Source organism: Heteronotia binoei, chromosome 1, assembly GCF_032191835.1.
Source record: "Heteronotia binoei isolate CCM8104 ecotype False Entrance Well chromosome 1, APGP_CSIRO_Hbin_v1, whole genome shotgun sequence".
Lineage (NCBI taxonomy): Eukaryota > Metazoa > Chordata > Lepidosauria > Squamata > Gekkonidae > Heteronotia > Heteronotia binoei.
Genome location: NC_083223.1, coordinates 13447091 through 13472283, shown reverse-complemented (window position 1 = coordinate 13472283; position 25193 = coordinate 13447091). Strand labels below are relative to the sequence as shown.

At 49.3% G+C, this 25193-nt stretch overlaps 1 protein-coding gene across 1 annotated transcript in view; it reads left to right on the top strand.

Moving 5' to 3' along the window:
* SPTLC3 (serine palmitoyltransferase long chain base subunit 3) overlaps window positions 1-25193 on the top strand; it is a 96713-nt gene that overhangs the window by 5462 nt on the left and 66058 nt on the right. The window contains exons 4-5 of the mRNA XM_060257660.1: window positions 14712-14836; window positions 23731-23824. Coding sequence (XP_060113643.1) covers window positions 14712-14836; window positions 23731-23824 — 219 coding nt within the window. The remainder of the gene's footprint in view (window positions 1-14711; window positions 14837-23730; window positions 23825-25193) is intronic.

Here is a 25193-nt window from a genome sequence, read left to right as displayed (position 1 = left end):
CCCCTTAATTATCCTCTGTCTATCATTACCCTGGAACCCAATTTTGCAACTGATAGAGTTGCATTAGGAAATGACCCCACCCACAGCAATCTCAATTTGTTGCCTACAGGCGCATCGACGACTCCTTGTAAATGAGGAGAAATTAGTTTCTTCCTAATACGTGTGAATCAGCTAAACTCTGAAAGGCAGCGTTCCAATGGATCTGTCTGCCCCGATACACCCAAGCGCATTCAATCCAGATAAGGCCTATTACTTATATAGACCATATGATAAATGGGGGCGGAATTGCATTTCGCCAAGAGGGCCTTGCAGGTACAAAAGACCCAATTACCCCACTGGAATAATTGCCGCTCCTAATTTGAGAGTGACTACTCAAGATGAAGGAGAATGAGTCTGAATGTACTCATTTTACTGACCTCGGAAGGATGGAAGGCTGAGTGAACTTTGAGCCGGCTACCTGAACCCAGCTTCTGCCGGGATCGAACTCAGGTCGTGAGCACAGAGCTCGGACTGCAGTACTGCAGCTTTACCACTGTGGCGGAACCGGCCCGATTCTGCCTTCAGACCCGGGCCCGTCAGCTCCCTATGGAGTCGCCAACTCCTGGAGGGAGCTATTTCTCCTCCTGCCCCTTGGGCTCGCTGCCATCACCTGCTCAGTCCCGGGGTTCAGATTGAGAGGAACAGGACTCCCAATCCCCCTCTCCAGCTGTGAGGCCAGGCCTCAAGGTCCTCTGCCACCCTGCACTTGGGTTTCACAGAGACCTCAGCGCGTCTTTGGGGCACCCCTGGAGGATTGGCACCTTATCCAACTGCATGCCTTCCCCCTTCCCCGGGGCCCCCTTCTCAACACAGTGTGGTCTAAAGCGGTTTGGGGATCTATGTGGTACAGAGATTGACCGCCAGCATTCTAAACAGAAAAAACATTTATTTAAAAGAGAAAAGGATAGGGAAAGAAAAACAAACCAAAAACAGTTGCATTTACAAAATTAGCACAGCACAGCACACCACAGCAAACAGCATAACAAAGAAAAGTTGATTATAAACGCATCCGGCTGGCCCTGATCTAAACTTGCCCTGTCTTGTGAATTACTTACTTAGTCTGCCTGCCTGGGCCCTCCCAGGCAGGAGCCTCCATTGCTCACCACATGCTCGCTCGAGCCCCAGTTCAAATCTGCCTTCTCTTCCTGCCTAGCACATGCAAGGAACAACAGCACTTCCTGCCTCTCTAGGAGACTTTCCCCCTAGCGTTGTTGGTTTGGCTCTGGAAGGGAGGGGGGGAGTGAGGGGAAGGCTACAACGCCTGCTGAGGGATTTACTGACCCCTGCCAAATGAAGCACCACCACTGACTAAAATGGCGTTTCTCCACAACCACTCTGTGCCACGGGGCATTCCAAGAGTCTAGCTCAGTGGTGTCAAATGTGCGGCCTGTGGGCCAGATCAGTCCCCCAGAGGGCTCCTATCAGGCCCACGAGCATCTCACTGTCGTCTGCTTCCTTCTTCTTTTGCCAGACTCACTCAATCGCACAGGAGCTACAGAGCAAAGCCTCTATTTTCTCCATTGGCTGACCAGCACATGAAACAACTTAGATACAAAAGCTCGCAATGCCCAGCCATTTCACGTTTTCCTCTGAGTCTTTAATTGTGTTTGTCTGTGTCCTTTATAAAGTTTCTGTCTCTAATACCTGGCATTATATTTTATGACATGCATAGCCCGGCCCAACAAAATCTCATTTGTGTCAGATCTGGCGCTCATAACAAATGAGTTTGACAACCCTGGTCTAGCTTATTGAATTTACTTGTGTCCTAGCTAGGGATGTGCATTTGGATGTATCCAGTCTGAATATATCTCAGAAAAATACCTTATCAATATTTTCTGGATATATTTGGGTCTCTAGGATCCTGGGAAGTGGGTCTCGGGAAATGCTGGAAATATCAGGAGCTAGTATTTGATGATTTTTCTTTTCTTTTTCTCAGTTTGTGTCTTCCCAGACTTAGATCCCAGTAGGCAGCCATGTTGGTCTGAAGCAATATAACAAAGCAGTAGACAAGTACACCTTTGAGACCAACTAAGTTTTATTCAGAATGTCAGCTTTCGTACGCTCTTGAGCAGACTTCATCAGACAAAATGGGAACGGAAGCAGCAGTTCTTAATATAAGTGGGCAGTGTAGACTTATTGCATATACCAGCCCATCCTCTGCTGTATTTTAATGTCTTCCTTTTTTTTCTAATGGCAAACTATAACGGATGTTGTAATCTCTTGAGAAACCAGGCCCTCGATTTAAACCAACAAAGCCAGAATGTTACCTAGAGTTTATGGCACTTCGCACCTATAACAGCAGTCTGCTTTTTATCACCCTCCAGTGTTTTTTCAGTCCTGCTTTGTCCTAGCACTAACAGACACAGATCCCTATTTGTGATTCTTTTAATCTGCTAAAAATACTCCCATGATTCTACACTGCCCACTTATATTAAGAATTGCTGCTTCCGTTCCCATTTTGTCTGATGAAGTCTGCTTAAGAGCATACGAAAGCTTACATTCTGAATAAAACTTAGTTGATCTTAAAGGTCACTTGTCTACTACTTTATTATCTTCCCAGACTTGTTGTCGGCTTTCCATGTAGGTTTTACTTTGATTCTGTCCTATTTAATTGGCATTCTTCTTGCAACGTTATATTCTTTGCATTAATCCGATTACGTTGGGTTTGCAGATTGCAATGGATTCTTTGGGCCAACGTCACCTTTGGTCTTTGAGTCATGCCTTGGCACAGGTTCTCCAATTTTGTATTCGTTAGGCTCGCAACAGTGTCCCTATTGGGTTGTCTCGGGCAACTCTCTGGTTTGACAGCAGGTTAGATTCTTGGGTGGTACATTGGTTGTGTTCGGCCTGCCACATTGTCCTGCGGTTCTGCCAGGATTCTCTGGTTCTGCAGTGATTCTTTGGGCTTGTCAGTTCTGTCTGCTTTGAGAAGCGTTTGGCCGGGGGCCGCTTTGCTTGGTCTTGTGTCTTTGGCTATTCCTGGCCCTGGAGAAAGCGTGGAAATCCCTTACCCAGAAAACAGTGGAGGATGGTTGTGGGGAGGCACCTACTTCAGGGGCCCATAGAATCGGACCTCTCAGTCCAATTAACTTGAAATTTGGGAGCTAGTTAAAGGACAGGCGCCAACAGCTTCTCTACAATTTTGGTGCAGTGGGGTGGGGGAAACAGCCCCTCCTGCCCTCCAGAAAGATTCGCCCCATGGAATATCTAAGCCTAATAATAATAGAATCCGGGGAGGGGTGGGTGGGGAAGAGATCTGGATCCAAATACCAAACTGGCATTGGAAATCTGGAATGGTGATATTTTCCAGCTCCTGGTATCTGGATTGGAAAAAAATACCAAAAAAATTTTGGAGTTGCACAGCCCCGGTCTTAATTCATGGCCATGTGAACAGAACTCAGTCTACACCAGTTTGGTGTAGCGGTTAAGTGCGTGGACTCTTATCTGGGAGAACCAGGTTTGATTCCTCACTCCTCCACTGGCAGCTGTCCTTGAAAGGGCAGCTTCTGGGAGAGCCCCCTCAGCCCCACCTACCTCACAGGATGACTGTTGTGGGGGAAGGAGATAAAGGAGATTGTAAGCCGCTCTGAATCTCTGATTCAGAGAGAAGGGCGGGGTATAAATCTGCGGTCTACTTCTTCTATTGAAGGAATCCGCGCTCTGCTGCACAAATTTGCGTCTGACCATAGAATCGTAGAGTTGGAAGGGACCTCCAGGGTCATCTAGTCCAACCCCCTGCACAGTGCAGGAACTTTACAAATACCTCCCCCTAGGGCTGCCAATCCCCAGGTGGGTAACAACTGAAACAAACCACTGTGTTACTTATATGTTGCAAATAATCGCCCCACAGATATTTCTTATGTCCCGTTCATGTATTCTTCACCAAAATCCTTACAAATGTCCACGAATGCAGCACAACTCAAAATACAAATTGATTCCCAATTGCTGTAATGGTACCAAAGTCCACTGTCTGTATCCTTTCGTTGATAGACGTGTGCAGTACCAATAAATGGGCTACTTCTTGCTTGAGTAGCAGTCCGAAATCCAACAGGTGAGGCACATACTACTTCTTGCTTAGGTAGCATTCCGAAATCCAACAGGTGCGGCGACACGGGCCCCAGGTTCAGCCTGTGTCTCATTCACCCTTCTACTGGCCGCTTTGCTTATGTTCTGGAACCCGTGCTTAAGGCAAAAGCTATCATGACATGTTATGTCTCTTCAGTTTGCACGAGAACCATTCCATTCCTTTGGCCTTTGGGTTGTGCCTTGGCACAGGTTTTCCGATTTTGTATTCGTTAGGCTTGCAACGGTGTCCCTATTTGGTTGTCTCGGACAAACCACAGTGTGGTTGTCATGAGATTCTTTGGGAAAGCAAGGAAGGAGATTTTGTGTTTAGCATTTCGAGGGGGGGGGGGTGTACCCGCCCCTGCCTTTCAAAATTCTCAAAGTGCCCACAGTCTCAGAAGATCTCAAAAGGCCATTTACTTATAGTATATAGTCGCTTTTTGTTGGCAGGAGGCTTCTCCGTGCTTAAAGGCAGGGCACCTCTTTAATTCTCAATGCCGCTGCTTACAGGCCGTTTTAGCCAGGTTTGAAAAAAGTTCTGCTAGCGACGGTTTAATAGCGTCTTAAAGCCACGTTGTATTTAACAGGTGCCTCAATGATTTTGTGGTTCCTAATTAAATAGCTAAACTGCTGCTAGGACGGTGACGTTCTGCTATAGACCAAGTTCCCGAAATGCTCTTAGCTGACATTGCAGCCATCCCTGCAGCTGCCTGAGGGTTCAAAGATTTCAAAGGTTTTGTTTAATAATAAAAGCCTTTACAAAATAAATGGAAACATATAAACAGCATACTGGACCTGTGAAATGTGTGCAGAAATAAGACATCGCTTGGTGAGAAGTCAATGGTCTAAACGATCCAAAGGTTTATAATGGCACTAATTGAGAGAGCCAGTTTGGTGTAGTGGTTAAGTGTGTGGACTCTTATCTGGGAGAGCCAGGTTTGATTCCCCACTCCACCACTTGCAGTTGCTGCAATGGCCTTGGGTCAGCCATAGCTCTCGTAGGAGTTGTCCTTGAAAGGGCAGCTGCTATGAGAGCTCTCTCAGCCACGCCCTCAGCTAGACCTTAAGGATAAGAATTTAAGAGAGGCCATGCTGGATCAGGCCAGTGATCCATCCCATCCAATACTCTGTGTCGCACAGTGGCCAAAACCCAGGGGCCATCAGGAGGTCCACCAGCGGGGCCAGAACTCAAGAAGCCCTCCCCCAATTTTCCACAAGAACTAAGAATACAGAGCATCACTGCCCCAGAGATAAGAACATAAGAGAAGCCATGCTGGTCAGGCCAATGGCCCATCTGGTCCAACACTCTGTGTCACACAGTGGCCAAAACCCAGGGGCTATCAGAAGGTCCACCAGCTGAGCCAGAACTCCAGAAGCCCTCCCACTCTTGCCCACCAAGCACCAAGAATACAGAGCATCCCTGCCCCAGACATAAGAGAAGCCATGCTGGATCAGGCCGGTGGCCCATCCAGTCCAACACTCTGTGTCACACAGTGGCCAAAACCCAGGGGCTATCAGAAGGTCCACCAGCTGAGCCAGAACTCCAGAAGCCCTCCCACTCTTGCCCACCAAGCACCAAGAATACAGAGCATCTCTGCCCCAGACATAAGAGAAGCCATGCTGGATCAGGCCGGTGGCCCATCCAGTCCCACACTCTGTGTCACACAGTGGCCAAAACCCAAATGCCATCAGAAGGTCCACCAGTGGGGCCAGAACTCCAGAAGCCCTCCCACTCTTGCTCCTCAAATACTTAGAAGACCTCCTGGTGGACCTCCTGATTGCACTGACTTCTGTAGAGTTCCTGATCCCTTTCAGGGTGTTGGTTTTAACCTTTACGGCCCTGAGCGGCCAGGAACCAAACATACCTTCAGGACCACATCTCCCTATACGTACCCCGAAGGAGTCCTACGTTCAGCCGATCAACACCTACTGGTCATCCCAGCCCCAAAGACATCTACCTAGCCTCAAGAAGAAGAGGAGGGGGGAGAGGAAGAAGAAGATGATGATGATATTGGATTTATATCCCACCCTCCACTCTGAATCTCAGAGCGGCTCACAATCTCCTTTACCTTCCCCCCTGCATGCACACACACACACACAACAGACCACCCTGAGGTGGTTGGGGCTGAGAGAGCTCTCCCAGAAGCTGCCCTTTCAAGGACAGCTCTGCAAGAGGTATGACTAACCCAAGGCCAGTCCAGCAGCTGCAAGTGAAGGAATGGGGAATCGAGCACGGTTCTCCCAGATAAGAATCCGTGCACTTAACGGGTACACCAAACTCTACACCAAAATGAGGGCCAGGGCATTTTTGACCCCGGCCCCGACCTGGTAAAATGAGCTCCCCAATAGAGAACGGGGCCCTGCGGGATCTGCAGGACTTGTAAAATGGAGCTTTTCCGCTAGGCTATTGGGTCAAGGAATACACGTCTAATATCACTCTGCCTTAGTGCTGAAACTGCCTGCTGAACTGTCTTGCTGGATTGCTGTTGGCAGGGGTCTATACAGCCGGGAACCCATGGATCAGGCCTCATATCTTTTAAAATCTAAACGGAGTCAGGGTGTTATGACTGTTCCAGAATGCATGTTATCATTGCATCCTGTTGTTCTAAAGACAATGGCCGTTTTCGCACTCATCTTCAGCCGGCGCAACCCCCCTCTTCACCGCGCAGGATCTGCGCGGATTTCGCACTAAATGCCGCAGAGCAGCCGGAAGAGCCGGAAACTCCCGGCGCAAAAGCCGCTCAAACGTAAACCGCCAAAAAGCAGTTTCCGTTTGCGCGGCTTTTGCGACGGGAGTTTCCGGCTGCTCCGCGGCATTTAGCGCGAAATCCGCGCAGATCCTGCGCGGTGAAGAGGGGGGTCGCGCCGGCTGAAGGTGAGTGCGAAAACGCCCAATCTTTTAGCTCGGGGAGGCCGAACTGTGGCTCAGGAACCACACGTGGCTCTTTCACACACGTTGTGTGGCTCTCAAAGCCCCACCTCCCCGTCAGCCAGCTTGGAGAAGACATTTCTCTCTTTAAATCACTTTTTCAATGGAAGCCAGCTGGCGGCTTAGAGAATGCACTTAAAGTTAAAGTTGCTTTCTTTCCAGTTTGGAGAGCCAGTTTGGTGTAGTGGTTAAGTGTGTGGACTCTTATCTGGGAGAACCGGGTTTGATACCCCACTCCTCCACTTGCACCTGCTGGAATGGCCTTGGGTCAGCCAGAGCTCTGGCAGAAGTTGTCCTTGAAAGGGCAGCTTCTGTGAGAGCCCTCTCCAGCCCCACCCACCTCACAGAGTGTCTGTTGTGGGGGAGGAAGGTAAAGGAGATTGTGAGCCGCTCTGAGACTCTTCGGAGTGGAGGGCAGGATATAAATCCAATATCTTCTTCTTCTTCCACATCTCTCTCCCCATCTATATTCCTTCCTTCCCTCAAACATCTGACGCTCATGTCTTGCAGCTCTCAAATATCTGACATTTACTCGATGTGGCTCTTAGAATTATAGAATCATACAATCCTAGAGTTGGAAGGGACCTCTAGGGTTATCTAGTCCAACCCCCTGCACAATGCAGGAAACTCACAAACACCTCCCCCTAAATTCACAGAATCTTCATTGCTGTCAGATGGCCATCTAGCCTCTGTTTAAAAACCTCCAAGGAAGGAGAGCCCACCACCTCCCGAGGAAGCCTGTTCCACTGAGGAATCACTGTCAGGAAGTTCTTCCTAATGTTGAGCTGGAAACTCTTTTGATTTAATTTCAACCCATTGGTTCTGGTCCTACCTTCCGGGGCCACAGAAAACAATTCCACCCCATCCTCTATATGACAGCCCTTCAAGTATTTGAAGATGGTGATCATATCACCTCTCAGCAGCCTCCTCTCCAGGCTAAACATGCCCAGCTCCTTCAACCTTTCCTCATAGGACTCGGTCTCCAGACCCCTCACCATCTTTGTTGCCCTCCTCTGGACCCGTTCCAGCGTGTCTATATCCTTCTTAAAATGTGGTGCCCAAAACTGAACACAAGACTCCAGGTGAGGTCTTACCAAAGCAGAGTAAAGCAATACCATCACATCATGTGATCTGTACACTTCTCTTGATACAGCCCAAAACTGCATTTGCCTTTTTAGCCAGCGTATCATACTGTTGACTCATGTTCAGAGTATGATCCACTAAGACCCCGAGATCCTTTTTGCACATACGACTGCTAAGACAAGTCTCCCCCATCCTATAACCTATAACCATGCATTGGATTTTTCCTACCTAAATGCAGAACTTTCCATTTATCCCTGTTAAAATTCATTTTATTGATTGTAGCCCAGTTTTCCAGCCTCTCAGGGTCATCCTGTATCCTGTTTCTGTCTTCTACTGTTTCTGTCTTCATACATTACGCAAGTTGGGCCACCCCTTTTACAGAATGAGAGAATCATAGGCTGATAACAGATGTGCTGTTTGGAGCGCATGGGAGGCATGCTCAACAAGAAGCATCTAAACCATCCACCCGCTCTAGTGCAAGGTGCCCCAGCCTGCCCGGAGGGCACCTTGGCACGATCAGAGGGCTGTAGCACACCATTCCCTTGGTGCGATTTGGGTTTCTTTTTTTCCATACGTTTTTAGTGGTCATGCGTGTATGCATTCATGCAGTTCTGGTCACCGCACCTCAAAAAAGATATTCTAGCATTGGGAAAAGTGCAGAGAAGGGCAACTAGAATGATTAAAGGATTGGAACACTTTCCCTACGAAGCAAGGTTGAAACGCTTGGGGCTCTTTAGCTTGGAGAAACGACGACCGCGGGGTGACACGATAGAAATTTACAAGATTATGCATGAGACAGAGAAGGTAGTGAAAGAAGGACTTTTCTCCCTTTCTCACAATGCAAGAACTCATGGGTACTCAATGAAATTGCTGAGCAGTCGAGTTAGAACTGATAAAAGGAAGTCCTTCTTTACCCAAAGGGTGATTCAAACTTGGAATTCACCGCCACAGAAGGTGGTAGTGGCTGCAAGCATAGCCAGCTTCAAGAGGGGATTGGATAAACATATGGAGCAGAGGTCCATCAGTGGCTATTAGCCACAGCGTATTGTTGGAACTCTCTGTCTGGGGCAAGTGATGCTCTGTATTCTGGGTGCTGGGGAGGGGCAACAGTGGGAGGGCTTCTAGTGTCCTGGCCCCACTGAAGGACCTCCTGATGGCGCCTGGGTTTTTTGGCCACTGTGGGACACAGAGGGTTGGACTGGATGGGCCACTGGCCTGATCCAACATGGCTCCTCTTATGTTCTTATGTGACACAGAGGGTTGGACTGGATGGGCCACTGGCCTGATCCAACATGGCTTCTCTTATGTTCTGGGGAGTTTTTAAAAAAAGAATACTGCCAAGCGCCTAGAGCGGATGGGTGGGCTCACAGCACCAATCCATCTCGCTTGCGTGCTTCTACACCCAGACGCTAAAGAAGCGACTGGCATGCAGCTCAGAAATTTGCTACCACATCAAAAGCTTTCTGAGCCATTCTGAAGACGCGGATGAAGGGGTGAGTATGGGATGGGGGCAGGCAGCAGACGTGCGTATTTGGAAGGGTTTTTCATGTCGGTTTCTGAGGCGTCTCTGGGTCACCAAAAACTGCCCATCTGTCATCAGCCATAGTGCTGGAAGGGGGCATAGAGGCCATCTAGTCCAACCCCCTGCTCCATGCAGGATCAACCTACGGCATCCATAATATTGTTTGTTAGGCTGGCCAGCCGGGGCCAACAAGCGTGCAGGGGATTTACCTGGGGGCTCCGGGAGAGGGAACTCCAAAGGGAGTTCCAGGTGACCTGTCGTCGCATTTAAAAGGTACTATGTTCCTTTTAAATGCTTTTCTTCCATTGGAAATAATGGAGGTCAGGGGCGGCTTCTTTTGGGACTCACAGAATTGGACCCCCTGAGTCAATCTTTTTGAAATTCGGGGGGCGTTTTGAGGAGAGGTGCCAGCACCTATGCTGAAAATTTGGTGCCTCTATCTCAAAAAAACTGTCCCCGAGATCCCCAGATACCCATGGATCGATTCTCCATTATACCCAATGGCAGGAGTGGCCAAACTTGCTTAATGGAAGAGCCAGATAGAATAAATGTCAGATGTTTGAGAGCCACAGCAAGGGAGGGAAATAGATGAGAGGGGGAGGGAAAGAGAGGTGAAGAAAGCAACTTTAACTTAAAATGTATTCTTCAAGCTGCCAGCCGGCTTGGCTCAGAGAAGTGATTTAAAGAGAGAAATACCTTCTCCAAGCTGGCCAATGGGGTGGGGGGGCTTTAAGAGCCGCACAATATGTGTGAAAGAGCCACATGTGGCTCCCAAGCCACAGTTTTGCTACCCCCGCCCTATGACAACCAGTCTCCAATGAGTACATTGGAGCAACCAGCAGCTATTTCTTTCCCTCCCCCCCCCCCCACTTTCTGATAGCTCTGAAGCTGGCAGAGGGGCTCAAAACTGGGGGATCCCCTGCCCCCAACTGGGGATTAAGCAACAGAAAAAAGCCACATGGACAGGAGACTGGAAGGAGAGCTATAGTTTGGTGTAGTGGTTAAGTGTGCGGACTCATATCTGGGAGAACCGGGTTTGATTCCCCCCTCCTCCACGTGCACCTGCTGGAATGGCCTTGGGTCACCCATAGCTCTGGCAGAGGTTGTCCTTGAAAGGGCAGCTGCTGTGAGAGCCCTCTCAGCCCCACCCACCTCACAGGTTGTCTGTTGTGGGGGAGGAAAGGAAAGGAGATTGTGAGCCACTCTGAGACTCTTCGGAGTGGAGGGCGGAATATAAATCCAATATCATCTTCTTCCGTGCACAATTTGCCTCTTATCCAAATGTCTTTTCTGAAGAGTTCAATAAAGAATACTTTCTCCCAAAAAAGATTGAAAATTCAATTCCTTTACCGGTAGCAAAAATATACAGAAACGTCTGGATTTGCACACTGTATGCGGAGGATACTTCAACACAAATGTAAAGTACCAACATCAGCTTACAGGCACAACGGGTCTGTGTTCCTGTTTCGCGTTACTGCTTCATCCAAGCTCAGGGGTCGTTTTGTAGAAAAATAGGTGGTGGAGCTCGTCCAGGGATTGTTATGCAGCTGCACCTACTATTCAAGGGACAAGGTGGGGAGGAGGAGGAAGTGGAACTCTCAGAAAGGTTCAGGAGCTGTGCTCCTGTGAGCTCCCACTGAATCCAAGGCCTGTCCAAGCTACAGTTTTGTGCCACTATTTTGCTTTACTCTTCACACGTATGCATAAGACTCATCGCATTTATTCTAACAATTTTTACTCCAACAATTGTTTCTATATATTTTTGCTACCAGTAAAGGAATTGGATTTTCAATCTTTTTTGGAGAAAGTATTCTTTATTGAACTCTTAGGGAAAAGAACAAAGTAGGAATCGATTGCGCCTTAAAGACCAACTTAGTTTTATTCAGAACGTAAGCTTTCGTGTGCCTGCACACTTCTTCAGACGAGGAATGAGGTACAGTAAGCAGAGCCACATATACCTGGTGGGTTTGGAATGCCAAGTGGTACAGAGTTAAGAAGATGAAGAAGATATTGGATTTCTATCCCGCCCTCCACTCCAAAGAGTCTCAGAGCAGCTCACAATCTCCTTTCCCTTCCTCCCCCACAACAGAAACCCTGTGAGGTAGATGAAGATATTGGATTTATATCCCGCCCTCCACTCCGAAGAGTCTCAGATCGGCTCACAATCTCCTTTCCCTTCCTCCTCCACAACAGACACCCTGTGAGGTGGGTGGGGCTGGAGAGGGCTCTCACAGCAGCTGCCCTTTCAAGGACAACCTCTGCCAGAGCTATGGCTGACCCAAGGCCATGCTAGCAGGTGCAAGTGGAGGAGTGGGGAATCAAACCCTGTGAGGTGGGTGGGGCTGGAGAGGGCTCTCACAGCAGCTGCCCTTTCAAGGACAACCTCTGCCAGAGCTATGGCTGACCCAAGGCCATTCCAGCTGGTGCAAGTGGAGGAGTGGGGAATCAAACCCAGTTCTCCCAGATAAGAGCCCACACACTTAACCACTACACCAAACTGACTCTCCAGTTAAAAACCAATAGCAGAATAGTAAAATTAACAAATTCAGAAAACCTTTGATCTGGGTTGAATTGAATTGATCTGGGTGGGAAACCATAAAAACCATAAAACCATGCTAATGCAACCCATGTCAAAGGTTTTCTGAATTTGTTAATTTTACCATTCTGCTATTGGTTTTTAACTTCGTACCACTTGGCATTCCAAATGCCACCAGCTATTTGTGGCTCTGCTTACTGTACCTCATTCCTCGTACAAAGAAGTGCGCACGCACACGAAAGCTCACGTTCTGAATAAAACTAAGTTGGTCTTTAAGGTGTAATCGACTCCTGTTTTGTTCTACTACTTCAGACCAACACGGCTGCCTATTTGGATCTATCTTAGGAAAAGACATTTGGATAAGAGGCGCAGATTGTGCACGGAGCTGTAGCTCTCCTTCCAGTAGGGTTGCCAATCCCCAGATGGGGGCAGGGGATCCCCCGGTTTAGAGGCCCTCCCCCCACTTCAGGGTCGTCAGAAAGCGGGGGGGGGAGGGAAATGTCTGCTGGGAACTCTATTATTCCCTATGGAGATTTATTCCCATAGAAAATCATGGAGAATTGATCTGCGGGTATCTGGGGCTCTGGGGCGGCTGGTTTTTTTGGATAGAGGCACCAAATTTTCAGTATAGCATCTAGTGCCTCTCCCCAAAATATCCCCCAAGTTTCAAAAGGATTGGACCAGGGGGTCCAATTCTCTGAGCCCCCAAAGAAGGTGCCCCTATCCTTCATTATTTCCAACGAAGGGGAAGCATTGAAAAGGTGTGCCGTCCCTTTAAATGTGATGGCCCGAACTCCCTTTGGAGTTCAATTATGCTTGTCACAGCCTTGATCTTGGCTCCACCCCTAATGTCTCCTGGCTCCACCCCCCAAAGTCTCCTGGCTCCACCCCCAAAGTCCCCAGATATTTCTTGAATTGGACTTGGCAACCCTACCTTCCAGGCTCGACTGGGGATTGGCAACCCTATATATATGGCAAAAGGCCTGGTATGTAGCGAGGAGCAATGGAGCTTTTAGCTTCCTATGAACTGTCTGCAATCAGAAGCAATCGCTGGCTGGGCCCGAACGGGGCTGTTGGTCCCCGCCCAGCCGGGCTTGGTCACACAAGCCTCCCCGGGAGGATAAGATCTAGCAGCGCTTCATAGTTTTGCGCCGGCACCTCACCTACCTCCCACGGAGGTGCCACTCTAATTAGAACGTGCAAAGAAAGGGCTGGCAGTGGGTGTTGCGCATTCTTGCCCGTCAGGTTTTGCTTTTGCAAAACTCCAGTCAGGAGCCGGGGCTCGCAGTGCAGCCAGGCCCTTTGTCATGGTGATGGGGCCGCAGCTCGAAACACGTCCTTGGGAAACAGGACAGCTGCGATGACAAAGCGGAGTGTCTGACGGGACCGCTCTGCTTTCATAACCTCCCAGAGGCGGTAAAGGGGAAAAGCCCAGTGCTGTTTCCTGAGATTAGTATTTAGGTGTCAAGTTATTTATCCAGCTGTCAATGCATGAAGATGACTTTGTACCAAATCAACTTCAGTAATGCCTACTCTTAAGAGCGTAAGAGAAGCCCTGTTGGATCAGGTCAGTGGTCCATTCAGTCCAACACTGTGTCACACAGTGACCAAAATACAGGCCCCATAGCCAAAAAACATAAGAGAAACCATCTTGGATTAGGCCAATGGCCCCTCCAGTCCAACACTCTGTCACACAGTGGCCAAAACCCAGGGGGCATCAGGTGGTCCACCAGTGGGGTCAGAATTCTAGAAGCCTCCCACACTTGCCCCCCAAGCACCAAGAAGACAGAGCATCATTGCCCCACTCCTCCACTTGAACCTGCTGGAATGGCCTTGGGTTGTCCTTGAAAGTGCAGCTTCTGGGAGAGATCTCTCAGCCCCACCCACTTCACTGGGTGTCACAGGGGAAAGAAGATAAAGGAGATTGTGAGCCGCTCTGAGACTCTGATTCAGAGAAAAGGGCAGGGTATAAATCTGCGGTCTTCTTCCTTCCTTCCTTCCTTCCTTCCTTCCTTCCTTCCTTCCTTCCTTCCTTCCTTCCTTCCTTCCTTCCTTCCTTCCTTCCTTCCTTCAAGAGCCAGTTTGCGGACTCTTATCTGGGAGAACCGGGTTTGATTCCCCACTCCTCCACTTGCAGCTGCTGGAATGGCCTTGGGTCAGCCATAGCTCTCACAGAGGTTGTCCTTGAAAGGGCAGCTGGTGTAAGAGCTCTCTCAGCCCCACCTACCTCACAGGGTGTCTGTTGTGAAGTGTGGGGGAAGGTAAGGAGATTGTGAGATTCAGAGTAAAGGGCAGGGTAGAAATCCGATATCTTAATATCTTAAAAGGTATCCGGCTAAGTGTACCTCTGAGGGTGATGCATAAACCCTTGAGGCCTCTGTGGCGGCCATTTTGTGGCTGCGCTCAGCAACCTATGCCCGATCTGCCCACAGGCCCAAGAAGCTCGGGGGCTTCAACTGTCATCGCTCTGCTTCCCTTGTCGTTTTTCAGCTTCTGCAGAAACTTCCTAAACCACCTTTTAATTTTATTCAAAACAGGCAACTTGGATAAACATGTGGAGCTTGAAAATCTGGTGGCACGGTTCCTGGGCGTGGAAGCAGCCATGGCCTTCGGCATGGGTTTCGCTACGAATTCTATGAATATCCCGGCGCTGGTTGGAAAGGTGAGAAAACCTCTTGCGGTCAGTGGTGTGGCTTTCTCCAGCCCTGGAGACATTCGGGAAGGGGGGAGGGGTCTGTTTTCATGGTAGGAGGAGAAATTAGCGGTGCTGATCATTTGGTAAAATGAACTGGGGCTTGTACACTGCTCTATAGGCAACCCCTTGATTTCCCGGATGCCCGCGAAAGCTATTGCAAAGCTGTAAATTCAGTGCAGTAAACTCAAGGTAGCTGATTTCAGTGCAACATGCTCTTCTCTTTGCAGGTTTCGGCACTAGGGTTGCCAATCCCCAGGTGGGGGCAGGGGATCCCCCGGTTTGGAGGACCTCCCCCCGCTTCAGGGTTGTCAGAAAGCGGGGGGAGGGGAGGGAAATGTCTGCTGGGAACTCTGTTATTCCCTATGAATATTTAGTCCCATAGAAAATCATGGAGAATTGATCCGCGGGTATCTGGGGCTCGGGGGGGGCTGTTTTTTGGGGTAGATGCACCAAATTTTCAGTATAGCATCTAGTGCCTCTCCCCAAAATACCCACCAAGTTTCAAAAAGATTGGACCAGGGGGTCCAATTCTGTGAGCCCCAAAAGAAGGTGCCCCTATCCTTCATAATTTCCTATGGAAGGAAGGAATTGAAACGGTGTGCCGTCCCTTTAAATGTGAAGGCCAGAACTCCCTTTGGAGTTCAATGATGCTTGTCACAGCCTTGATCTTGGCTCCCCCCCTAATGTCTCCTGGCTCCATCCCCAAAGTCTCCTGGCTCCACCCCCAAAGTACCCAGATATTTCTTGAATTGGACTTGGCAACCCTAATCTGCACACACACACACACACACACAAAAATCCTGTATCACACAGGTTTCATGGGGGAGGGGATGCTGTCTCACGCAGCGGCCAACCAGTTCTTCTGGACAGCCAACAACAGGGCATAAAGGCCGAGGCCTTTGCCTGATGTTTCCTCCTGGCTCTGGGACTCAGGATTAGTGCTTCTGAATGTGGAAGTCCTTTTTAGTCCCCATAGCTAGTGACCGCTGGTATACCTCTCATCCGCCTTTTCAAACTGTTTCTGTGCTCGTTGCTACATCCTCTGCCAGTGAATGCCACATTTAAGAATTTATTGCAATTCCAATTTGTTACCGTTTTGCCATTTGTATCAGCTTACACCCTTAGCCCGCCAGCTACATGTATTTCAACCCGCTGTGCCCTATCCCCTTGCCTGATGAAGTGTGTTTAGAGAGCACACAAAAGATGACATTCGGAATAAAACTTGGTTGGTCTTAAAGGGGCCGCTGGACTTCTGCTTTGTTCCGCTGCTTCAGACCAACACAGCTGCCCACTTGGAGATACTATGCAGTTAGTAAGAAGATGGGGAAATGCACTCAGATGGTTCACTGAAGACTCATCTAACAGGGTTTTTGCCATTGCCTGCCTCTGCATAGCGACCCTGGACTTCCTTGGTGGTCTCCCATCCAAGTACTAGCCAGGGCTAACCTTGCTTAGATTCCGAGTTTTGATGAGATCTGGCTAGCCTGGGCTGTCCAGGACTGGACAGAAACAAACAGGTGGTTTGCCCTTGCCTGCCCCTGCGTAACAAGATTATGCCTGGGATAGAGAAGGTAGAGAAAGAAGGACTTTTCCCCCTTTCTCACAATACGAGAACTCATGGGCACTCCATGAAATTGCTGAGCAGTCAGGTTAGAACTGATAAAAGGAAGTACTTCTTCTCCCAAAGGGTGATTAACACGTGGAATTCACTGCCACAGGAGGTGGCGGTGGCTACAAGCATAGCCAACTTCAAGAGGGGATTGGATAAACATCTGGAGCAGAGGTCCATCAGTGGCTATTAATATAATAATAATAATAACTTTTATTTATATCCCGCCCTCCCCGCCGAGGCAGGCTCAGGGCGGCTCACAGACATGGCATGTGCCATGATTACGATAAATACATTATACAATAAAATACATTCAGATAAATTAATTAAAACCACAACCGTTAAAGGTGCTATAGTACAACACAGTATATATCAGATGGCTAGGTGTCACTTCAGGATTCCATCTTGTAGGCCATTTGAAAAAGGACAATTTTACAGGCCCTGCGGAACTGATCATAGTCCCGCAGGGCTCGAACCTCCACTAGTAGTTGATTCCACCAATGGGGAACCATTACTGAGAAGGCCTGCTCTCGCGTTGTTTTCAGTTTGGCCTCCCTTGGTCCAGGGATTTTTAGGAGGTTTTGGGAGCTAGATCTCAGTGCTCTCTGGGGGATGTATTAGCCACAGCGTATTGCTGGAACTCTCTATCTGGGGCAGTGATGCTCTGTGTTCTTGGTGCTTTTGTGGGGGCACAGTGGGAGGGCTTCTAACCCCACTGGTGGACCTCTTGATGGCACTTGGTTTTTTGGCCACTGTGTGACACAGAGTGTTGGACTGGATGGGCCATTAGCCTGATCCAACATGGCTTCCCTTATGTTCTTATATGGAGCAGAGGTCCATCAGTGGCTATTAGCTGGAACTCTCTGGGGCAGTGATGCTCTGTATTCTTGATGGTTGTAAGGAGCAACAGTGTGGGGGCTTCTAGTCTCCTGGCCCCACTGATGGACCTTCTGATGGCACCTGGTTTGTTGGCCACTGTGTGACACAGAGTGTTGGACTGGATGGGCCATTAGCCTGATCCAACATTTATTTATTTATTTATTTACATTAAACTTTTATCCCGCCCTCTCCGCAAGCGGACTCAGGGCGGCTCACAACATTCGTTTACACAATTTAAAACAATAGGTCAGTAAAATCTATAAAACATTAATACAATTAAAATTTAAAAACTATTTCACAGTGCTGTACCATTACTAAGTTGGCGGTTCTGCTTTTCAGACAGTTGGTCACCGGAAACTCTAGCTGATGTCCGGTGACAGCTCTCTCTCAGTTTAAGAACATGGCTTCTCTTACGTTCTTATATGGAGCAGAGGTCCATCAGTGGCTATTAGCCACAGCATATTGATGTATCTCTCTGTCGGGGGCAGGGATGCTCTGTATTCTTAGTGGTTGTAAGGAGCAACAGTGTGAGGGCTTCTAGTGTCCTGGCGCCACTGATGGACCACCTGGGTTTTTTTGGCCACTGTGTGGCAGAGTGTTGGACTGGATAGACCACTGGCCTGATTCAACATGGCTTATCTTATGTCCTTATGTATGGGACAAGTGATGTTCTGTATCTTGGTGCTTGAGGGGGGCACAGTGGGAGGGCTTCTAGTGTCCTGGCCTCACTGCTGGTCCTCCTGAGTTTTTTGGCCACTGTGTGACACAGTGGTGGACTGGATGGGCGATTGGCCTGATCCAACATGGCTTCTCTTATGTTCTTAGAACAGCCCTGAACTCCAGTGATGGTCTCCCATCTATGTACTCACCGGGGCCGACTCTGCGTAGCTTCTGTGATCAGGCTAGCCTGAGCCATCCAGGTCAGGGCAAGAGGTAGTGTTGGTTTGCCATGGCCTGCCGAGTGTCGGATTAGGGGAGGGACAGTGGCTCAGTGGTAGAGTATCCGCTTGGTAAGCAGAAGGTCCCAGGTTCAATCCCCACGGGCATCTCCAACTAAAAAAGGGTCCAGGCAAGTAGGCGTGAAAAACCTCCGCTTGAGATCCTGAAGAGACCCTTCCAGTCTGAGTAGACAATACTGATTAGGGGAGGGACGGTGGCTCAATGGTAGAGCATCTGCTTGGTAAGCAGAAAGTCCAAGGTTCAATCCCCAGCATCTCCAACTAAAAAGGGTCCAGGCAAAGAGGCATGGAAAACCTCCGCTTGAGACCCTGGAAAGCCGCTGCCAGTCTGAGGAGACAAGACTGACTTTGATGGACGCAGGGTCTGATTCAGTAGAAGGCAGCTGCATATGTTCATATATGTTCAAATCCTGTGGAGGCCCCTAGGAGGGCAAAATCTTGAGGGGGGGGGCACAAATTATCTCAGAGTCTGAGCACCCGCTCCATCACCCGCAGCCCCCCCCCTGCAGCCTGCAGGCCCCTTCTCCAAAGCCCCTTGGACAAAGCTGCGGGGGAGAGGCAGAGAGAGGCAAACTTGGCGACGACGCCAGCAGTAGCCGCACCAGGCAGGTCGATGACGTCAAACCATGCCGGGACCACGGAGGTTTAACGACCAGGAAATGATAGAAAAAGTACTCTCCGTGTTGCCAAACAATATCAAAATATAATTGCAATACTTTTCTATTACAACAGTATATTACAATACAGTGTAAATTCCAGTGACAAAATACCATCCAAAGCACACAACTTCACTACTGTCCGTAAGACGATACCGAGTTCATTAAGTACAATACAGTCCAACGATGATGCAAAACCGGTCCGTTCTCATTTCGGATCCTTATGATCCTTCCTCTGGGACCGCCTTATTGATTTTGAGTGCGGTAGTCTGATGGTACCTTAGGTGAAGGTAGTCCCCTGTGCAAGCACCAGTCGTTTTCGACTCTGGAGTGACGTGGCTTTCGCAGCGTTCTCACAGCAGACTTTTTATGGGGTGGCTTGCCATTGCCTTCCCCACTCATCTACACTTTCCCCCCAGCAAGCTGGGGACTCATTTTACCCACCTCGGAAGGATGGAAGGCTGGGTCAACCTGGAGCCAGCTACCTGAACCAGCTTCCGCTGGGATCAAACTCAAGTCGTGTGCAGAGGGCTCGGACTGCAGTACCGCAGCTTTACCACTCTGCGCCACGGGGCTCTTAATATGGTGCCTTATGTCCTTATTATTCACTGTTTTCCAGGCTTTCTCTGATTTATTTCTTTATCAGAACGCTACTGTTCTTTTCCCAACTCTTAGCATTTCATTGCATTCCGCTGCTGGCTGGGAGGGCTGCAAGCAGGAGGAGAACCGGAAGGGGGGGGTAGCTGGCCCGGGACCCCGAAAGGTGTGGGCGCCCTTAGGCCAGGGCCTACTTGGCCTAATTGTTAATCTGGCTCTGCGCCTGCCTCTGCAAAGCGACCCTGGACTTCCTTGGTGGTCTCCCACCCAAGCACTGACCAGGGCTGACCCAGCTTAGCTTCTGAGATTCAATGAGATTAAGCTAGCCTGGGCCGGCCAGGTACCATTTTTAAAGCAATTAATCTAATAGCCGTGAAGGCGTCTTTGCACTCCGTGATCCATTCTTCCATACCGGGGGTATGGTTTTGTGTTCAGTTTTGGGAACCACATTTTAAGAAGGATATAGACAAGCTGGAACGGGTCCAGAGGAGGGCGACAAAGATGGTGAGGGGTCTGGAGACCGAGTCCTATGAAGAAAGGTTGAAGGAGGTGGGCATGTTTAGCCTGGAGAGGAGGCGGCTGAGAGATGATAGGATCACCATCTTCAAATACTTGAAGGGCTGGCCTATAGAGGATGGGGTGGAATTGTTTTCTGTGGCCCCGGAAGATAGGACCAGAACCAGTGGGTTGAAATTAAAACAAAAGAGTTTCCGGCTCAACATTAGGAAGAACTTCCTGATGGTTAGAGCGGTTCCTCAGTGGAGCAGGCTTCCTCGGGAGGTGGCAGGCTCTCCTTCTTTGGAGGTTTTTAAACCGAGGCTAGATGGCCATCTGACAGTAATGAAGATCCTGTGAATTTAGGGGGAGGTATCTGTGAGTTTCCTGCATTGTGAAGGGGGTGGACTAGATGAACCTGGAAGTCCCTTCTAACTCAGGAGGTGGTGGACTCTCCTTCCTTGGAGGTTTTTAGACAGAGGCTAGATGGCCATCTGACAGCAATGAAGATCCTGTGAATTTAGGGGGAGGTGTTTGTGAGTTTCCTGCATTGTGCAGGGGGTTGGACTAGATGACCCTTCCAACTCTATGATTCTATGGTTCTTTCCCCAGTACGGCGCATATATTATTCGTGCTGTTGTTATTAAATGCATAATGTGTTTTTTTTTAAGCATATGGTTTTGCTCTTCATTAAAGGAGGTCCTATACACTGTGCCAGAAAGTCTCCTTCGTTTGTTTCCTCTGGAACAAGTAGCCATTGCCCAAGACTGCATTCATTTCGTTGGGAGTTGAGCCCTTTTCTTTGGCGTTCCTAGCACCAGATGTTCTCGGGACAATTAAACCCCATGGTGCTGATGGGAGAGAAAGGGGAAGCCTAGGGGATGGTTTTAATCAGCACACCGAGTAAGTCCCTGGCAAATAAGATTTGACCTGGAGACGTCTCATCCCTTGTTTTGCTGCTACACCCAGTGTGTCCGAGTTCCGCGCAGTTATCACCAATAATCACTGCTTCGTCAGTTGACTAAGGGTGGTTTAATAAGTGACTAAGCAGGTACATCATACTTCTTGCTGAAACGGAGGTTGCAAGACTCAATTCTTCCTGGTCAGAGGTCCCCAAACACCTGTCTGCGGACTAGGGTTGCCAATCCCCAGGTGGGGGCAGGGGATCCCCCGGTTTGGAGGCCCTCCTCCCACTTCAGGGTCATCAGAAAGCAGGAGGGGGGAGGGAAATGCCTGCTGGGCACTCCATTATTCCCTATGTGGAGACCAATTCCCATAGGGTAGAATGGTGAATTGATTTGTGGGTATATGGGGCTCTGGGGTGGGTCTGTTTTTTTGAGCTAGAGGCACCACATTTGCAGCATAGCATCCAGTACCTCTCTTCAAATCATCCTCCAAGTTTCAAAAGGTTTGGACAAGGGGGTCCAATTCTATGAGCCCCCAAAAAGGCGCCCCTATCCTTCATTATTTCTAATGGAGGGAAGGCATTTAAAAGGGGTGCGGTCCCTTTGAAAGTGATGACTGGAGCTCCCTTTGGAGTTCAGTTATGCTTCTCACTGCCTTACTATTGGCTCCACCCCCAAAGTCTCCTGGCTCCACCCCCAAAGACCCCAGATATTTCTTGAATTGGACTTGGTGACCCTACCACAGACCGGTCCGTGGCCTGCTAGCAACTGGGCCGCAGAGCAGCCCCGCCACCCCTTCATGAGGAACTCCTAAGGACTGGCAAACCACACTGTGGCTCCAGTGTTTACCTCAGAGCAATATTCAAGATGGCGGCCTTCATTCAAAGGAGAGGCCCTAGTTTGGCGGTAAAGCCATGAGCTTTAACGACATTCAGTTCGATTCAATGTCCATTTCGATACAGCAGGGGTGGCCAGCGGTAGTTCTCCAGATGTTTTTTGCCTACAACTCCCATCAGCCCCAGCCAGCATGGCCATGGGAGTTGTAGGCAAAAAAACATCTGGAGAGCTACCCTTGGCCACCCCTGCGATACAAGATGAGTAAGAATAAGCATGAAGCTTGAAAAATAAAATAGGAAATATGGGACATTCTTGAGAGAATGAGTGCTGATTATAAGGGTGAAGAGATGGTGCCCCCATAAGAGGCGTGGTGACCTTAGCCTACCCCTCATTTATAGACCCCCGCCAATCAGTGGATCAGTGGGCATCTTCAAATGGGAGGGGGAGGCAGATTGCCCTTCTATTGCCTGGCCACCTAGCAGGGAGGCGGCAGAAACAGCTCCAGTCCCCCTCCCCCCATTAAAGACCTCCCCCATGGAGGGCAGGGGCAGCCTGGGGCAGCAAAAACCCCAGCGCCACCCCCCTACACCAGTCCGTGGAAAAATTGTCTTCCATGAAACCAGTCCCTGGTGCCAAAAAGGTTGGGAGCCTCTGCTCTAGTTAGAATCATAGAGTTGGAAGGGACCTCCAGGGTCATTGAGTCCACGGAAGGCTGAGTCAACCTTGAGCCGGCTACCTGAACCCAGCTTCCGCCGGGATCGAACTCAGGTCGTGAGCAGAGGGTTCCGACTGCAGTACTGCAGCTTTACCACTTTGCACCACGGAGCTCTTCAAGGCTTCATTGTAATAGGCAGGGCCTCCCTCCCCCCCGCCCGTGGGAGCTCAGTGGAACGGAGTTCTTGAACCTCTGTGGAAACAAAATTCTCAAAATATGTCGGAAGGTTTCACGCTGGACAAAATTACAGATTGGGCGGAGCGATTTGAGGGTAGTCCGTCGTCACATAACATGGCGAATAAATGGTCGGCCTGGATACGTATTATTTTCCAGTGAATTAAAAACATCTCAAAACGTCTAGAACCGAAGATTCGCCTTTGTTTCGTTGACTAGTACGCTTGCTGCGATTCGGTGTTGTGGTAAGAATCCATAACGGCAACCTATCTCGTATTTTGGTTTGAAAATGATATGAAAGACTGTAGCTGTACTTTATTCGGGTTGCCTATATAAAAGAGCTTAAAAATGAAAATTAAAAAAAAAAATCATGAGGGACACCCGTGTATTTCTGCTTCATTTCCCTCTTGAGAGTTCCGGCACTTCTTTTTTCAGCAATAAAACCCTGGTAATAGGTGTATTAAGAGCCCCATGGCACAGGGTGGTAAAGCTGCAGTCTCTGCTCACAAAGGTCTCTGCTCACAACCTGAGTTCAATCCCGGCAGAAGCTGGGTTCAGGTAGCTGGCTTGATGTTGACTCAGCCTTCCATCCTTCCGAGGTTGGTAAAATGAGTCCCCAGCTTTCTGGGGGGAAAGTGGAGATGACTGGGGAAGGCAATGGCAAACCACCCCGTAAAAAGTCTGTTGTGAAAACAACGTGATGCGACGTCCCCCCAGAGTCAGAAACGCTGGTGCTTGCACAGGGACTACCTTAATAGGTGTAGTGGCTCGGGGGTAGAAGCATCTACTTGGCATTTAGAAAGCCATAGGTTCAATCCCCAGCATCTCCAGTTAAAGGGACCAGGCAGGAGGTGATGGGAAAGACCTCAGCCTGAGACGTTGGAGAGCGGCTGCCAGTCTGAGTAGACAATATTGACCTTGATGGACTGAAGGTCAGATTCAGTAAAAGGGCAGTTTCCTGCGTCCGTGTGAATGCTATCGAGTGGACTGGCTTCCCTCTTCTCATTCACTGTCCTTTATTATGTGTTCCCACAGGGGTGTCTTATTTTAAGTGATGAGCTGAACCACAGTTCTCTCGTCCTGGGCGCCAGGCTGTCGGGTGCTACGATCAGAGTCTTCAAGCACAACAGTGAGTATTAATTGCGCGTTGAGCTAGCAAGTGTTGCGGCGAAATGACACTGAACTCATGTGCATATACACTACAAGGGTTTTTTTTACTCAGGCCTCATTTTGGTCAGGAGGTCACAGGAGCAGAGCTCCGGAACCTCTAAATTTTATTGTGCCCCTCCCTCCCTCCCTCCCTTCCTTCCTTCCTTCCTTCCTTCCTTCCTTCCTTCCTTCCTTCCTTCCTTCCTTCCTTCCTTCCTTCCTTCCTTCCTTCCTTCCTTCCTTCCTCCCTCCCTCCCTCCCTCCCTCCCTCCCTCCCTCCCTCCCTCCCTCCCTCCCTTCCCTTCCCTCCCCTTCCCTTCCCTCCCTCCCTCCCTCCTCCTTCCTTCCTTCCTTCCTTCCTTCCTTCCTTCCTTCCTTCCTTCCTTCCTTCCTTCCTTCCTTCCTCCCTCCCTCCCTCCCTCCCTCCCTCCCTCCCTTTCTTCCTTCCTTCACTCCCTTCCTTCCCTCCCTCCCACCCTCCCTCCCTTCTCCATCCCTTTTTTCCTTCCTTCGCTCCCTTCCTTTCCTCCCTCCCTCCCTCCTCCCTCCCTTTCTTCCTTCCTTCGCTCCCTTCCTCCCCTCCCTTTCTTCCTTCACTCCCTTCCTTCCCTCCCTTCTCCCTCCCTTTCTTCCTTCCTTCGCTCCCTTCCTTTCCCCTCCCCTACAAATGCTTGCTTCTGGGCTCCACTGTTCAAACCTCCTGGAGCATTTTGCTGAACTCAGATTTGACAAACTTTCTATTATTTTTCCCCATTAAAAAAATTGGGGAAATCACCAAAACCTATAAAGCAGACTGGTGGAAATCTTCCTCATGCCGCTGAGGCCGCAGAGGAGAAAGCAATTTTAAAAGTATGATGGGAGTAAGGTTTCATGATGACAATTCTCATTCAAGAAGCATTTCAAGGTAGATGCTGAGCTGATATAATTTTGTACACCTTCCGGTGATGTCAGGGGTGTGGGGCATATGCGAGTGAGTTGTGCTAATGAGTTCCGGCACCTCTTTTTCTACGGAATGACCCCTGTATTTACTTATATAGGAATATATCAGGAGAATATCTGTCGGTTTAAAGCATATGTTGGTGGGGAAGAGACTTTTACATGCTCAGAGCTATTGGGGGAGCGGTGGCCATGCACTAGTTATGTTGATGTGTGATTGTCCTTGTGTGGTGTCCACAGCATTTTGTTTGTTTGCGACTTCACCGACTGTTGTATTAGCTGGACTTTTGGAGGAAGTGACGCAGACCTCAGATTCAGCGGGAGCTCACAGGAGCACAGCTCCTGAACCTTTCTGAGGGTTTCACCTCTTCCTTCCCACCTTGTCCCTTGAATAGTAGGTGCAGCTGCATATC